The sequence below is a fragment of the Pseudopipra pipra genome, chromosome 14, assembly GCF_036250125.1.
Source record: "Pseudopipra pipra isolate bDixPip1 chromosome 14, bDixPip1.hap1, whole genome shotgun sequence".
NCBI lineage: Eukaryota > Metazoa > Chordata > Aves > Passeriformes > Pipridae > Pseudopipra > Pseudopipra pipra.
Window position 1 is genome coordinate 14,142,348 of NC_087562.1, and position 16,520 is coordinate 14,158,867.

Below are 16,520 nucleotides of genomic sequence, written 5' to 3' on the forward strand. Positions count from 1 at the left end.
TGGAGCAAGTGCCAGTGACAGCTCCTGTGAAACTGGTCTGTCTGTGGGTTAATGCCAGTTGCTGTAAGTTTTGACATGTCTGGTTTACCTTTACTGAACACAGTGTTCTAAAGATAACTGATTGAATTGTCTTACTCCTTGAGTGACCACTAAAAATGTGTCCTGGCTTGACTGGATAGTAAATGAGACTTTGGTGTGACTGTTCAGTAATTTAGTGCTACCTGTGTTCTGAAAAAGGCAAGTAAGATCCTAGGAAACAAGAATTGCAGAGTAGACAACAATTGGCTAACTGATATACTGATGAATAAGTCTGGCTTGGAGGGGAAGAGGAATGGGGAGATAATCTAAGGGCTTTACTTGCCCTGGGGTACAATTAATGCTACTTCAAAAATCTTAATGTTGCTCTGTATCTGTTGATGCTGTTCCTCTGAAGGGAACTGTTAAGCTATTTTGTTTCAGCACATCATAGCAGACATTATGATTGTGTTCATGTAGATACATTCATAGTGTAGGGATATGCCATCCTAGTTTATAGTACTTGCTAACCATGTTTGTTTAATCATTAGTGTCAGTCCCTGTAAATTAGGAATTGTCTTTGCAATGAGTTTTGTAGTATCAAATGCAGTTACCCAGATGTTGTAGACAGGTGCTTTCTCCCCATCTCCCACTTGTTAGGGCTACAAAGTCATGACTCTTCCACAGCTCTTAATTACCTTTATTGAAATTTTACAAAGTAAATCATTTCAAAATACTGCCTGTAAACTTTAAGATCAATTGTACTAACATACATTTTGCCTGTGGCAATGGACAACTACAGCTGTTCAATAGCTCTCACTTGTCAGCAAAGGAAAGCATCTGTCAGGTTATGGAGTGAGTGCCAGTGATGGTGGTACAAACTTGTATCATTAGTGATGTTCAAATCGACACCTTTTATGGGACAAATCCAGTCAGAACTCAGGAACCAGCTGTGTGAGCTTCTCCTGGGGCACAGGCAGAATGGCAGAAACACTATGTAATTATGTTTGTTCTTGTTTTGCACACTTATGGTCAGTAGCAAGGCTGTAAATCTTAATGGGCTTTGAGCCATGCCATTCATGATGCATGACCTGGGAAATGTCTAAACACCTCATGTAATACTTTTTTGATCACTGATGACTTGATGGATGGATGGATGGATAGACAGATCCAAGGGGTGGGGTAGGGGAAAACAAGGCTTTTTTTCTTTCAGGACTAACCAGAACTAGTAAAAGTCCAGTTAGAAGTGTTTTAAAAATTACTCCAAGGGCAGTTTACCTAAAGCTCTGTCTATAACAAGATCTGTCTGTCATAGATCTCACAGACTACTTAGGCTTACTCTATCCTTAACAGCAAAACATAGAGTAATGCCCCTCAGTCCTGTATGGAGAAGGTTTTTGACTAGAGCAGATTCCAGCACTTAACAACTGAGCCCCTTGGTGTCTTAGAGGGGTTTTGGGGTAAGATATCACTGATCCCAGATTAATACTTCATTGACTTCCTTACCAGCAATATTTACAGTTATTAAAAGTGACTCTAATTATTGGCCATGAATGTTGTATTCCGTTTTCAGCACTTCTATGCTAGTGCACCATTACCAGAAAATACACTGTTGGTGTAATTTCCCAAGGAGCTTTGAGAAATGACTTTGCATTCCTGTGATTTCTGCAGCTACATGGATGACTGTATTTCTGTATATTCATAAATATCTACACTTGCACGGACTTACCAGTGTTCCATAAAATACCCAGTGCACTTCATATTTGCAAGTATTGCAATACTTGCCTTTTGGTGCTCCCACCAAAAGCAAGTTGGACCAATTGTCAGCCTTCATACTTCTCACATAAAAATATGAGGGTGAATTTTGGCCTTTCCTGGACACAGGAGTTTTATAAAGGCTTTCCTAAAGCTCATGTGACACAGTGGGTATAGAACAGGGTTAATGGCTGAATTCACCCACAGGAGCCAGAATGAAATCTCATAGAGGGAATAGTGCACACAGTGCCCATGGCAGGCTGCTCTGATGATCATCAGAAGTGTGTACGGAGCCCAGCACAAACCAAACACACAGACAATAATTGCCAGAGACTTTGCTACTCTTTTGTCCCGGGAAAGTCTCAATCTATTTGCCACACTGTTGGCAAAGTCCACTTTGGGGGCATTGCAGCCGCTTTCTGTGGCTTTGTAGAAACCATTCCCAAGAGGCTTCATCTTCACATCCACCTGCAGCGGTGGAAGGTCGGGACTGACTTTCAGATTTAATGAGCGACTGCCACACTCAGCTGAGGCTTGAAGCCTTGAAGTCTTTCTTGGGGGAAGAAGACTGCTTGCTGCCTTCCTGTGTTTGTCTCTGTTAGCTGGCTTCACAAAAAATATAGCATGTTCCCTTTTTTTCCCCTGGAAGCTCATTTCACAGTTCTCTTGACCAGGTGAGAGGCTTTCGTTTCTGAGGGATGTGCGTTTCCTGATGTTGAGGTAAATACTTAAGTTAAAGTATGTAACAGTGATAAAAGGTGTAAAGAATTCAAAGGTAGAGGCAATCATCAGGAAATACCAGTTGTAGAAAAATTCTGCATGACACTCTCCTTCAGGGAGGATGCTCTTTTGGGCAATGTGCTCCCAGCTGAGAATGGCTGGACCATAGAGAAGAAAAGCAGCAATCCATACAGCCATCATCTTCAGTACTGCATTTCTGGTCATCCCTTTCTGAACCCTGTAACTGACCTGAGAGAGAAAAGTTAAGTCACAAACATTACAGGTGTGTCAAACAGGCTGCCTTGGAATGTGGCCCTCTCTGTCACTTGGGAGGGTTGATGACAGAGTGGTTTTGGAAGGAGGGTTATACCAAGCTTTCCAATACCACAGAAAAGTTATTTCTAAAATATCCATTCCAAGAAATGTTATCAAGGCGACTGGATGAGTTCTGAGTACATGTATCAGATCTTAAAAGCTGGAAAAACAAATCTGTTTCACAGCAAATAACCACTGCTATTCCTAGAATTGGTTGTCAGCAGTTGTTTCACATTAGCTGTGATACCTGTTTACAGAATGGTTAAAAACACACCCCTTCAAAATTCACTTATTTTAAATTTTTAAGTAACTTAATCTGAAATACATAAAAGGATTTGTATTCACAGAACACTCGTGCAAGTTCTTTCTGCTTTGTAGAGAGAGATTTTTTTCTTTCTGTGAAAATCATACACAAAAAAATTAATGTATAGTTCTATGTCCTGTTTGGTATACTTAATTTCATTCTTTCATGAAGTACTTGCAGAGTTCCTATCTGCAGTTAAGATTTATAAATGGAGCGCTGAGGTCTGAAAAGTACTTTACAGGAAGAGTAATTTCTGTTAGAAACTAGAGAAGCTAAGGTGCAAAAATAGTGAGTATGTCAGTGATCCATATCAGCAACAGAATTCATCAGAATCTATAGATCATCTGCTTCTCAGTATTCTCATTCCCTGGTGTACTGGACAAATACTCATATAGTAACTCGGAATTCCATCTTCACATCTCCAGTGTGACTGCACAGTGTTTGGAATATGAAGTCCTCAAGCTTGGATTGTCCAGGATTTACATTTACTGCCCCAATCTGTGGATCTTATCTCCACAGCCAGTGCTGTTCTGGCAGAAGAGCCACACAGCTGAGGAATCCTGAGGTTGTCTGAATTGGGTCTGATTTTGCAATCCTTGACAAAGCTACTCATGATTTCAGGAACAGTTGTAGGAATTAGCATTTGCATTGAGAGGGAGAATAATTTGGAACTTCAGATGTTCATATGTTCCTACACTGCCCTAATCCAACAGGCATTTTCTGTACTCTTGCTTGGGGAGAGATTTTTATATGAGGGGTTAACTTGAAGTATTTTCAAGTGGATGATCTTTTTCATTTATTCTGACCAGTTTCCCTTTCTGTTTCTGAAACCATCTAGTTTATATATTTATACTATGTGCACAGTCATGAGAGGTTGGTTAATGAAAGAAAATTCATGGCTAATTCAGAACCTAGATAATAAAGGAATTCTGAGTGTTGACTTGAGAATTAATCTGTTCATTTCTCCCTCGTGAAAAAGAAGTTGGTAAAACACCAAGGTGCATATAAACTGTTGAATTGGTGCTGCAACCTCTCTTTTTACTGTTTGTGATTTAGAATGAGCAAGGAAGCGAAATGAACATTTTAAGGAAATGTGGGTGGAATGGAGTGAAACATAACTGAGACGTGTGTGTGGAAGTGTGAAACCTGTTAGGTAAAATGTGTTATTTTGGCACCATCCAGGATACTTTGAGGCAGTATGGTCTAGGGGAAAATGAAGCTGGCTTTTGATTTTGCAAAGTCTAGTCTTCCTTTTTTTGCTGGCTGACAGGCTGAAGGTGCGGCTCGAGCTGTTCCTGTGGCCGGTACATGGAAACAGCATTTGCATCCTTAACCTTGATTTATATTCTGCCACTTTTCAACCCCACCCAGCTGTCCACACCTCATTGCCCCGGGTACAGTTGGCACCCACTGCAAGGAGTTCTCTGTGCCTCGTGCTGCAGCTGGGCTGGCTTGGGCTGTCCGTGGGCAACACGTGCATTGCCGTGTTCTGAGGGAGCCGGACTAGCTCAGCTGAGTAACACTTTCTAAGCTTAACGCTTAAGGTGCAGCTGGGGAGGAAGTAAGTACACCCTGTTCCCTCTGCACACACAGCCTGTGCCCGTTTCTAAAGCAGAGCACCTCTTCCACTGTAAAAGTGAGAAGAAAAGGCATTTTCTACCAAAGCCGATCGCTCCCAAAACTATTTCCAGGACCGAGGGGAACTGCCTGCTACGTGTGGTGTTTGAGAGAGGTTCGGGGGGTCGAGAGCCAGGCGCCCTAAGCAAAACCTGCCCCCCCTCCGCAGCCCTTGGCCGGCCCTTACCGCTCTGGTGACACAGATGAACCTGTCGAAGCTGATCAGGACGATGTTGAAGACGGAGGCGGTGCACACCAGGTAGTCCACCACCAGCCACAGCTTGCACAAGCCCCGGCCGAGCCTCCACTCGCCCGTCAGCACGTAGGGGATGTAGAGGGGGATGCAGAAGCCGCCTGCGGACAGAGCAGGGCGGTGACACGGGCGGACCCGCAGCCCGGCCCCGCGGCGCCCCGGCACTCACCCACCAGCAGGTCGGCCACGGCCAGGTTGAGGAAGAAGAAGTTTCCGTGCGTGCGGAGGCTCCGGTCCACCACGAAGGCCAGGATGACCAGGGCATTGCCCAGCACCGTGGCCAGCACCAGCAGCCCCATGAGCGCGGCCAGCAGCGCGGCCGTGCCCGCGGCGAAGGGCCCGCCCGCCGCACAGGCGCTGCCGGACAGGTTGAGCCACGGCCCGTCCTGGCCCATGGTGCCCGCAGAGAGCCCGCGGTGCTGCCCGGTCCGGCTCCGGCTGTGTCGGCACCGCCACAGCCCCGCCGGGCGGAGCGAGGGGCCGGCCGGGCTGGGAGGCGGCGGGAGGGCGGTGCAGCCCTGCCCGGCACAGCCCAGCCCAGCTCTGCCCTGGCCTCCCTCCTCTGCCCTGCTCCGCTCTGCCCAGCACAGCTCTGCTCTGCTCTGCCCTCCCTCCTCTGCCCTGCTCCGCTCTGCCCAGCACAGCACAGCCGAGCTCTGCCCAGCCCAGCTCTGCTCTGCCCTGCCCTCCCTCCCCAGCCCAGCCCAGCCCAGCCGTGCCCGGTGCTGGGACGGCGCCGGTGAGCCCGAACTTCCCGGACCGCGGCCGCGGCGCTGGGGGCGGGGGATGCACCAGCACGATCCAGCCCACGACCAAAATCAACTTCTCTGGGATTCTACGCGGGACTGCGGTGCGAGAGCCCCGCTCCCGCTGCCCGCGGGCCGGTCCCTGCCCAGCCCGTGCAGTGACTGTCCCAGCGCCCGCCCGCTCTCCCGGCGCCTCTCCCAGTCTCCTCCTCGTTCGCAGCCGCTGGCGGGACAGCCTCAGTTGCCTGCCCTGTTCCTATGGTTCGTGCCCTACATCGTATCTGCAGCTCTTTCCCGTGGCCCTGAGGCCCCTGAGATGATCTCTGCTCTCTCCGTGTCAGGGGTCTCTCCTCCTTCTCGCCCTTGTGTTTGCCCCTCCTTAGACGATCCGTCTCCGCTGAGCTCTGCCAGCGGCCCCTGCAGCCTTTCCCTCTGCAGGAGAACTAACAAGGGCTCACTGCTGTGCCTGGCTACTCGTTTTCACAAAATTCGCAGCAACACAGTATTTCCGAGACCTCTCTTCAAAAATGGCAATGGACTTGGGCAGTGTTTTAAAGTGCATGGTAACAGTGATTTCAGAGAGCCAGTTTTATCTCAGAAGGCAAATCTCTTCCAGAAACCAAACAGAGGAGCAGCAGGAAGGGGTAAGACCTCCTTCAGCCTCTGGCAAGAAGGCTGAGGCAGCCTGGGGAGGAGGGGGACACAGTGACACCTGAGTGCAGCTTTCCCTCTACTCTCCTGCTTTGGCCCACTGAATCTTCCTCTGCCTTAAGATATGAGGCCATTGATGGATGTGCTTTGCCTCCCCTTCCAAGAGAGTTCTGTAGAGACTGGAAGCCTCTGGGACTTGCTGCCTTCGGTATGGCCCCTTTATCATCAAAGGACAACAGAACTTGCTCAAAACCAATGCATAATCTCCCCTTAATTCAGCCAATGTTTCACAGGGGGTGAACTCTTTTATAAAAGATTTGCATAAATCGGCAGTTTGAAATTAGAGGTTTAGGAGCAATCACAGCAGCTTTCTGAAGAGAACTATTCAAATAGACATCAGGTGGGACAACAGGAGCAGCTGAATAACTTCTCTATTATTTGTCTGAGCATGTATTCTCAGGGCAACAGTGGACTGGCCTTTTCCTCACAGGGAAATATCAAGCCTTTGTCAATGTTGGAAGTATAAATTCCAGGCCAGTTAATCCCTATAAATCAGAGCTCCACTGAGGATATTTTGCAATTTACACTGCTTATGATACAGCCTCTCTGTTTATGTCAGTCCAGAGACAGAAATGGCATCTGCATGTCTAATGTGTATGAGCAAAAGACTCTTTTTACATGCCCCCACATCATTATCTCCCTAAAGCAAAGAATTAAAGCCACACAAAATAAAAGTAAAAGGAACACTGAAGTCTTAGCTTGTTACCACATTGATTATTATTATTCCCTAATCTGGGGACTCATTTTCACTTCCCTTTGATCCCAATTGGCAGTTTTCCATTCACTTCAGTTTGGGCAGGATCAGGCTTGTTGAGAATTACTGCTATCTGATTGTGCTGTGCAATATAAAAGATAAAAGAGGCAGCCAATTGACACAAAGGAGAAAAAATAAATATCTCATCACCAGGAAAACATGGGAGAACCTATTCTTTCAGGAATGATTGCTATATTCTTTAACTCCTCTAAAGTAAAGTAATTTTACAGCAGCTCAGTGAGTTGGCAGCATGTACACTTTTGTACTTTATTTGAAGTAGTTTTTGCAGTGTTTTACCTCCTGGCAGATTTTGAGATCTCTCTGAGTCCCATAATAACTACCTTTACTGCCTTGTGGTGCTCCTTTATTACTCCTGCTTTGACAAGATGTCTGCAGCTCTTAACAAAACTTCCTAAAAGCCTGAACCAATGCAGTCTCTAACTCTGCATTTTGGGGACTTATTGTTGAAGACTGTACTAATGCTGTCCAGAGACCCTGCAGGCAGCAGAGCCATGTGTGCAGTAGGTGGGCAGCACTCTCAGAACAGCAGGTTTTAAAATCCAGACTTCAGGCATTTCCTTTTTCCCTGAAAAAAAAGGATTTTTTCATGTCCTGTGAGTTAGTCTTTTTTACTGTGCTATGTCCATTTTCTTTAAAGAACATTAATTCTTGGGAGAAGACCTTCACTTTACTTCAAATTATATGTTATAGTGATGTAGATGTATGCACACACTGGGAAAAACAATCTTAAAATGAGCCCAGGAAAGTGAAAAGAGCTGTACCTCATGAGGACCATTGTCCAAGCAGCCTGTCCCAGAGGGAGAACACTGATTAATGGATCCTGGCAGGATGAAGTAAAAGGCTGAATCGTAGTCTTCTGAAAACATATTTTGTTCTTGATCTTTATCTAATCCTTGGAGCAAGAGACATGAATTATTAGAGTTGGTAAAGAGGAATAATAATATCCTAAGAAAATAGTGTTTTCCAAGACATATCAATACTGACATGGTCTGAAATTTTGATTTTTGTTTCCTGTGATTTCCTGATAATTGTTTTCATTTCCATAAGACTTTCTTCAGTGATTTTTGAGAGCTGTCTGAATCATGCTGTTTCCCATGACTCCAGCATATGGGGGTGAGTATATCTAGAGAAATGATAGAGAAACAGAATGGTTTTTTCCACAGTGCAGATGGATAACACTTTTCCCAGAACAGGCCAAATTCAGCTTCCAAAAAGACTTAGGTAGCCACATAGAGGGGGATACAACCCAGCTGGCTATGGAGCCTGTTGGGCCAGAAGATGCAGAAGATCTCAGCTGGTGTCATCTTTGCAGTATGATAAGAAAGGTAGTAAATAGATTTACATCGGATCTTTGCCTAAACTGTTGTGCCTTTTGCCAAATACTATAGTGTACATAATGTCTCTTCCTCTTCTTCTTGTTCCTTATAAAGTTATTTAGTTAGGACTGGTACCCTGTATTACCAGTTCAGCAGTTTGCCATTTGTATCCTTCCAATCCTCGGTACTTTGTGCATCAGTATTTCACTTAGGCAGTTTCATTTCTCTTGCCAGCATCAAAGGATTTCATCACAATTTTGTCTCTTGGCTGCAAGTCCATAACAGAGGACTAAATGTTCTTTGGATGCACTCAGTGAGAGCTTCCAAAAATATCTCTTAACAATGTGTTGGTGACCAGAGCATTGTAAAAATCAGAGGTGCCCAGACTGTGGCTTATTTCACATACTTAGTTCCTTCTTCCTTAATCCTTGGAAAAGTTCCTTTTACTCCTGGCCTGTCACCCCTTTCCTTTGCACTGATAATTTCCAGATATATAATCTTGCTAATCTGCAACCATATTTCTAGCCAGAGTGATACTGAACTCCCAGGAAAGCAGTGTTTTTGGCATTTGGGTGCAATTGCACAACACCTTCTTTTACATTTGAGTGTGACTGTGTTTTAATAAGAAGAGAGGAGAAGCTACAAGCCAGGCTTCAGATCTGTGGGCTGGTTTTACAAAACAGTGCATTGATTGCTGTGAATATCTAAGGAACTCCTTGTTCAGGGCCTGCATCTTGCAAGAAACTGATTTGCAGGTACTAATGCATTTCCCTACAGTAAAATAAATGCTATCTTGTCAGTGTGAACTCATTGGATTTTTACTTATTAAAGAAGATAATCCAGTATTTGAAATGAAAGTTCTAGGGAAGTCATTTTTCTGATGAAAAACACAGCACAGATTCAGACTATTTTTCTACCTCTATTTGTAGTTTTCCTATCAAGTCCAATAAAAGTGGTTTTCTGCAAAAGAGCAGCAGTTGCCTGACATTCAAGCACCCTGTTGTTCCCTGTGCACTTTCAAAGGGGAGAATCAGTGTGGTGCATGAGCTGTCAAAACCCACCCCTACGAACTGCAGGGCAATGTTAATGGAATGAGGCACTCGGTTCATACTTTTGGCTTTGGAATACAATATCACTCTTTATTGCCAAAAGGAAAAGCAGCTTTGCTTATCAGAGTGGCTGAGAGCTCTGTAGCAGAGAGCAGTGAGCAGGTGTGTGTGGCTGCTGCCAGCACACCCTGCAGAACACCCCAGGCTCCCCCTGTAGAAGGTACCGGGGCACACGGAGGTACAGCCTGGGGGTGTTCCCTGCTCTCACACAGCACAGCCCGGTGACTAAAGCAAAGCTGCCCCCAGCCCCAGAGGTATCAGCTGTTCTCAGAGGAGGCTTTGACCCCGCCTAAATCAGCAGCAGGGGGAAGAGGCTGTTTGGCTGGTTGGCATTGCAGCCCAAGAAATAAGCTTAAGAAGATCTGGAGATGATTTCAACTCCATGAGCCTTGCAAGCCAACACCTGTGCAGCACAAGTCCCTTTGAATGGTGTGGTGCTTGCTGAGGTGAGTTTTGGTATCATGAACTCTGGGAAAAAGCAGTTTTGTAGAACTGGTTCTACATAAATGCCTAAAGCCTTCAGTCACTGAGGTTTTCATCAAAGTCTACTGTGAACTGTCTTTTGTTTTGATTTTGGATTTCTTCTGAATTGGGTTCCTGCTGTAGGAGATAAATCTTGATCCTTGTCTCTTGATGATTTTTTTCCTGTCTTTAACTTTGAATTTTAGTGGGTAAATTACAAAAAATAAAAAAGCCTGCTATTATTTTTTGGAATTGAGGAATAGACTTTTTTGAGCTCTTCCTTCCTCATCCTAAAGCTTGCTCCTAACTTCAGTCTCTTCCATAGCCAAACCCAGTGTGATGATTAATTCTATTGGCCCTATTACTTTTTTACCTTAAGATCTTTACATAGGTGAAATTTGATTATATCACAAAGAATTTTAGGCTTGGGTTTCTTACATTTTACTTGTCTGTGATGTGACAGAGGTAGAACTGTTTAGCTGTCTCTTCATGCATATGTGTTCAGGATGGAAGCTAAAAGACAAGAGAAAACAGAACTTGAGTTCCCCACATCTCTAGAGAAGTGCTGCAGTGACAGCTATTGCAGGGATGGTGGGGGAAGAGGGGAACGTCCATTGCAACCTGATTATTTGGACATTTGCTTTGGTTTTTGATGTATAAGCCGTGGCCTTTTTTTCCCCTCCGAGAGAACGCTATAGTTGTAGAATTCCAGCATATGCACAACTTCTTGTAAAGAAGATTTTACCATCTAAAACTGAGAAAAAAAGTTATTAAAATATGTTTCTTTGAGGGTTTCCTTTTGGCTTGTTTTTGTGGCTTCCCTCTCAGTGTGCTGAAGGTTTGCAGACCTTTTCTTAAATTGCCACACACACAATACAACAGCTGAAGGGGTGGGAATATCACACAGGGAGCCTGGCATCTGAGAGGCATTACAACACATTAATGCAGCTGTACAGGTTTCTTGGTATAAGCAGTTTCTTCTTGAGGGAATAAATATAATTTTCTGAAAGGGGAAAAAAATAACAGAGCTACAGAGCTGGTATCTGTGGAAACTTAAAAACTGCTCTTGAGAGAGAGTTGAGGAATGGCAGGATGATAAGCATTAAAGACCTTAATGACAAGTGTTAGAGTTGACATGCCTCTCACAGGAGACTTGCAAACTTCAGGTTTATATATGAAAGAAATTCTTGATCAGAAGGACACTCTTCCATTGTCAAAAGAGCACAGATTCTACATAATTTATCAGCCCACAAAGCATTCTCTGAAGCCATGTGCTGGCTGTGTAGGAGAATGTCATTTAGAGAGATACAGATCATGTCAAAGGTGATCCAACCTTTTCCAAAGCTTGGAAAACTCACTGCATGATATGTATGACATAAAAAGGCTCAGTGCCCAATGTGGCTCTGAACTAGAGACCAGCACAGGGTGACAATTAAAGAACAAGCTGTCAGATCATGAAGGCTTTGTTAACAGATGGTAACTGACAGCAGAATAATAGGGGACTTTAATGGGTATCTGCTACTTACATCTATAATAACAAAAATGCCCTTTTCTTGTTAATCTCAGGACCTGGTAATTATTGACAGGGGGGATTAGCTTGTTCTGAGAATTGCACTGTATTTTGTAGTTATTGAACCAGTCCTCAGTGGCAATTCAGAAATGGGAATCCCATCACCTTTTATCTTCCTTCAGCTGTTAATATTAACATTTTTTTAACTCTTGATTTCATTTTTACTGCCTTCCATGTTCCAAGTGACCTCATCCTGTTTATAAAAAAACATGTCTATTCCTAAGTCTTTCTCAAAAGTTTTGAGCTTTCAACTAAGAGATTCAAGTAGTGGCCTTTCAGTGTCTTATTCATAAAAAACCAGCTTGTGACATTGCTTTGCATTTTCACAGAAACTTTTCCTAGAAACAGAAGTGCACAATGGAGAGGATTCTTGGCAATCAGCAGATCAGTGGTAATAAACCAACCAGAAAGTGTCATCTTAAAATATTCTTCTACTTAGTCATCTGAGATAGAGAACTAAGAAAAATTAGGGTTGTTTTATTCCCTATGGCCATAATTTGATATGGTGATAGCACCTTCATTTTCTTATGCAAAATCTTATACAAATTTTGCTTCTGAGGTAGTGTCAGGAGAGATCCTCCCTGAACAGCCTTTTTTCTCAGCTGCAGAGGCAGCAGAACAGCACATTCATCACCAAACCCTGAGCAGTCTCCATTCCAGTTCCAGCTTCCTAACAAGACTACCTAAAACCAGCAGCAGTGCTGCTTTAAATGAACCAGCTGTCTTTTCCAGCTGCTGCTTCAGCAGTCTGCTCTCCATCTGCTTTGGTTCCAACAAACCAGTCATGTTTTGAAGGATCCACTTCTATCCCCAGATAACCTAATGAGATCAGGATCCTACTTGAAAAACAAGTATTTCTTCTTCTGCTGTTTGTTCCTAATCTGCATGGAACACCTAATGTTAAAGGTTCTGACCTGGGGAAAAGAAGAATAAAAAGAAGGTGACTGTGAATGTCTGTCCTGCGAGCACAGTTGGTGAGGAGCAGTGTAGCTGTGGTGATGGAATTCTTTAGCTGTAGAGCTCCATCCTTTCCTTTCTGTGCAGCTTCCAGCAGCCAGCTACCAAGGATTATCTCTGTCACCTTCCCAGATATTGAGGGAAGCTGACTGGCTTGCAGTGTCCTGCATCTTCTTGAAGATAGCAGTGACATTTGCTTCCTTCTTTGAAACCTTCCCTGACCATCATGACCCTTCAAAGATAATCAGGAGTGGCCTCACAGTGACACTGAGCAGCTCCCTCAGCACTTCCCATCAGCTCCCCTGGACATGTGCATGTCCACTGCATTTAAATGCTCCCTGATTTGTTCCTCGCTTACTGAGGGTATGTCTTCCTTGCTCCAGGCTTTCCCACTGGCCTCAAGGGCCTGGAATTTCTGAAGGTGAAGTCGTGGCCTCCCACAATGCTGCTGTGCTGTCTGGAGGTCCATACAGCCATAAATCACCACAGCACCCAGCTGAGCGCTCACGTTGAGCTGAGGCTTTTCTTTCCAGCTGCTTTAGTTCAGCATTGATGGAGAAACAGCTCTATTTGCATAGCAGCAGATGGGAAAAGAGGGGGGAATTGATCTTAGCAAAGGGATACTTACAGATACAACATTTTTTTCCTTTCAGAAAAGCAGATCCCAGGTGAAGTGTACCTTCATCTCCTTTTAAAGGATGAAAAAGCACTGGAACGTTGGAAGTGCCTTTCAAAACTCAGTTTACAAAAGAGCACACTGGGTCATGGGGCTGAGCCTCATCAGCCAAAGATGAACTCATTATAACCCCTTCATTAAGGACAGATGTTTGGCTATCCTTTCTTAAAAGCATCTAAGGCTGGAAGCTTCTCAACACTGCCCAGAAAATTTCCAAAAGTATCCTTTTTCCTAATGTCTGGCAAAATAATCTCAGTCCCTTTTTCCTAATGTCTAACATAAAAATCTCAGTCTATTCACTTTTTCACAGCTGGTTGAAACCATTATTTTGATCCTCTGGATTATAACATAAGGGAAATAAACAGAAAAAAGAAGCAGAAGCAATCCTGCTATGGAAAATGTTCTTTGTGCATTTCAAAGTACTATGCAAAACCAGTGACAGCATTTGTCATTACTCTGTGGTAATTACTTTTGTGTTATTAACTGCTCTTTGCTGCTGAACTCTGTAGATGCTTCCAGGCCAAAGACACCTTAAGCTCTGTCCTGTCACTTCTTTCCTTTTGGACAAACTTTGTCCAGAAAGCAAAGGTCCAGTTGTACTGTCAGATCTCCTGCAGGCTAGAGTGGTAGCAGCAGGGATACTGTCACTCATGTTGAGTGTTAGTTTTCTCCTGTACCTCCAGAAGTCATAACTCAAAGGCCACAGCAGTGCCACAGTCATTGCCCAGCTCGTGGAAGTCACGGTACTGAACGATGCTAAGCAATACTTACGTGTCCTTGCACTGTGTCAGCTGCATAAAGGCTCAGTACTTTCAGCACAGAAATAATAAAGACCATGAAATGTTTGTTCCCCTGCAGGGAAGGCCTTATCCTGACCTAAGAGATGAGATAGATACAGAGAGGCTCAGCTTGTTCATGTCAGTGTCGTCTCAGGAGTGTTGGGAGGGATATGGTAGTTTACAGCAGCTGAATAATGGGTCTCTTATTCAGAAATGAGAATATTGATTTGGCTACAAAAATGGGACTGAATTGGAGAAAACCCACGCTCTCTTGCTTTGCTTTTCACTTTCTGAAAGATGAGAAGACATTGGAGTGTCCTTTAGACCACTCTTGCTGTGAGTGTGGGCTTGTCTGCTTCTGCTGCAGCCCCGTTACTTCCCAGAAGAGTCAGGATGTGCTGCCTCCCAAGCACTTAATCAGTGGGCCTGATTCACTCTGTTAACAGCCTCCAGGCTGTGAGTTCCCACAGACAGAAGTCTGTGCAAACAGGAGCTCTGAGCTGTACGCTGACACAGAGCATGTGTCACATTGCCTGAGAGGACACTGCTTTAAGGAACAACAAGCATTTGAACCAAGTGGATTGTTTAAGTGCTGTCCTTCCATCAAACCTGCTGGGCTGCTGTTATTTATTAATGTTCCTTTTGTACAGATAAGCTGCTGTGCCGTGACACAGGTGCTGCAGCACAGCTGGCACATCCTGTCTGGTACACTGAGGACACTGCACAGCATGTAAAGTAGGTTGGTGTGACCCTGTGTGTCTTTTATTTCTTTTTCCTCTATGCAGAAATACCAAATACAGTATTTTCTGCTGGAATATGCAAAAGCAGCTGATGTTGTACGGTTTATGTTAATGAAAGAGGTGGAAGAACGAGTTCTCTTTAGTGAGCATTCTCTGTTTCTAAATGGAATTGCAATAACAATAGAAAAAGAAATACAAAGACAAACTATCTCAATGATAACTCTTCCTACTGGAATATTAGTGTCACAATCTGTAGCTCAGGAACTGGCAGTAAATTCTTTCATTATACAGTTTTCATCATTTATCTGTCTTCTCTAAGAGGAAAGGACCAGCTTCTCACAGAACATCATGTCTATTATATGTGAATGTGAAAAAAACTGTTCATTTTAACACTAAAAAACCTAAAAATTTCATGCTTGAATTACAGGCTTAATTTCAGTCTCTCTTGGTACAAAGTCTTTCCAGATTTTAGTTCCCTTTGGTCGCACACTGAAAAAACCTCTTCTTGTTTCTCCCTTCATTTTTTTAAAAAGTGGTGAGCAAGCCACAAATATTTCAGTGTCCTCTCCTCTGGGTCTGTAAGAACATGCAAACTTGCCAGTTGCCTTCTGTCCTGTTCCTTTCCTGTATGTTCTTTTTGGTGTCATGCTGCATTCTGAGGCTGATGTGCTGAGTGGCTACACTCCATTCAAACAGGGCAGGTGCTCCGGAGTGCTTCAGTTTTCTTTCCATCAACAGGATGCTCTATTTGCCACCAGGGCATTTAATCCACCCTTTTGGTGTCCCTTCTCTTTGGGTATAATCCAAAGTACTCAATTCACACATCCCCCTGGCTGTGAGGGATGCAGAGCCTTAGAAGCTGTCTCTGTGTTTTTAGTTTCAAATGGCCACATATAGTACACGGCACTTGACGAGTAAACTTTGAAGGCTCTGTTTTAAAATATTTGGTTTCCTTGTAATGCTGCTCAGGGTTGGGACAGTGGAGAATGAGTGTTTGACGATCTGGGAAACCAGGTCCTCCGTGCAAATAAGATTTTCTAAAGCCCACAGGTAGGGGTAAGGATGGATCCCCCCTGGTTCTGAGCTGCCTCCTCATTCCCTGTGAGCATTGTTGCACAGTGATGGTGCCTGTACATGGCAGGGAAAGCTGTGAGCTGGATTGAGCCTGGGGAGATCCAGTTATCCAGTGGGGTTACCTACAGAATTTTGTGCTTGAGGGGGACTTGCAAAATCACTGACTTTGCATACTTTCGATATAATTAAGACTATTTTTCACACTGGGGATTTTTACTTATACGTGTCTGCTTGCAGTGCTGGATATTTGCTTTGTGCTCTTTGTGTGCTGGAAAGTGAGGAGGGAAGTTAGCAAGGGAGACAGTTCATTAGCAGCAGTCCTGTTTTAAGGAAAATCCCTAGTTAGTTTGTGAAGAAGCCTGTCTGTACAGACATACCACTGGATTGTCATCAGGACACAGTGTTCTGCTTTGCTCCCAACACAAAAGATATATCTAAAAAAAGAGCATAAAACCAACATCAGCAATTTGGCATTTATTTTATTTTATTTTTTAGCTGGACAAGATACATTTCCCATCTCAGTGGAAATCTCTGCTACATCATAGACACTATTACAGAGTGGAGATATAGACAAAAGAAAGAAATGCAGTAGCTTCAAATACTTCTAAATTTATAATTTTTATTTT

At 43.9% G+C, this 16,520-nt stretch overlaps 1 protein-coding gene across 1 annotated transcript; it reads right to left on the minus strand.

The window, feature by feature from the left end:
* Nucleotides 1-694: 694 nt before the first annotated feature.
* LOC135422170 (histamine H3 receptor-like) lies at nucleotides 695-5,475 on the minus strand. The gene is made up of 3 exons (XM_064671195.1): nucleotides 5,149-5,475; nucleotides 4,914-5,080; nucleotides 695-2,739 (listed from the first exon to the last, which is right to left on the minus strand). Exons 1-3 carry the CDS (start codon nucleotides 5,372-5,374, stop codon nucleotides 1,855-1,857), a joined length of 1,278 nt encoding a protein of 425 aa, XP_064527265.1. The 5' UTR covers nucleotides 5,375-5,475; the 3' UTR covers nucleotides 695-1,854.
* Nucleotides 5,476-16,520: the final 11,045 nt, after the last annotated feature.

Coding starts and splice junctions, on each gene's coding strand:
- LOC135422170 (XM_064671195.1), bottom strand. CDS start 5,374: ATGGGCCAGGACGGGCCGTGGCTCAACCTGTCCGGCAGCGCCTGTGCG. Junction 5,081..5,148: donor CGTGGCCGACCTGCTGGTGG/GTGAGTGCCGGG, acceptor CTCTGTCCGCAG/GCGGCTTCTGCATCCCCCTC. Junction 2,740..4,913: donor TCATCTGTGTCACCAGAGCG/GTAAGGGCCGGC, acceptor TTTCTCTCTCAG/GTCAGTTACAGGGTTCAGAA.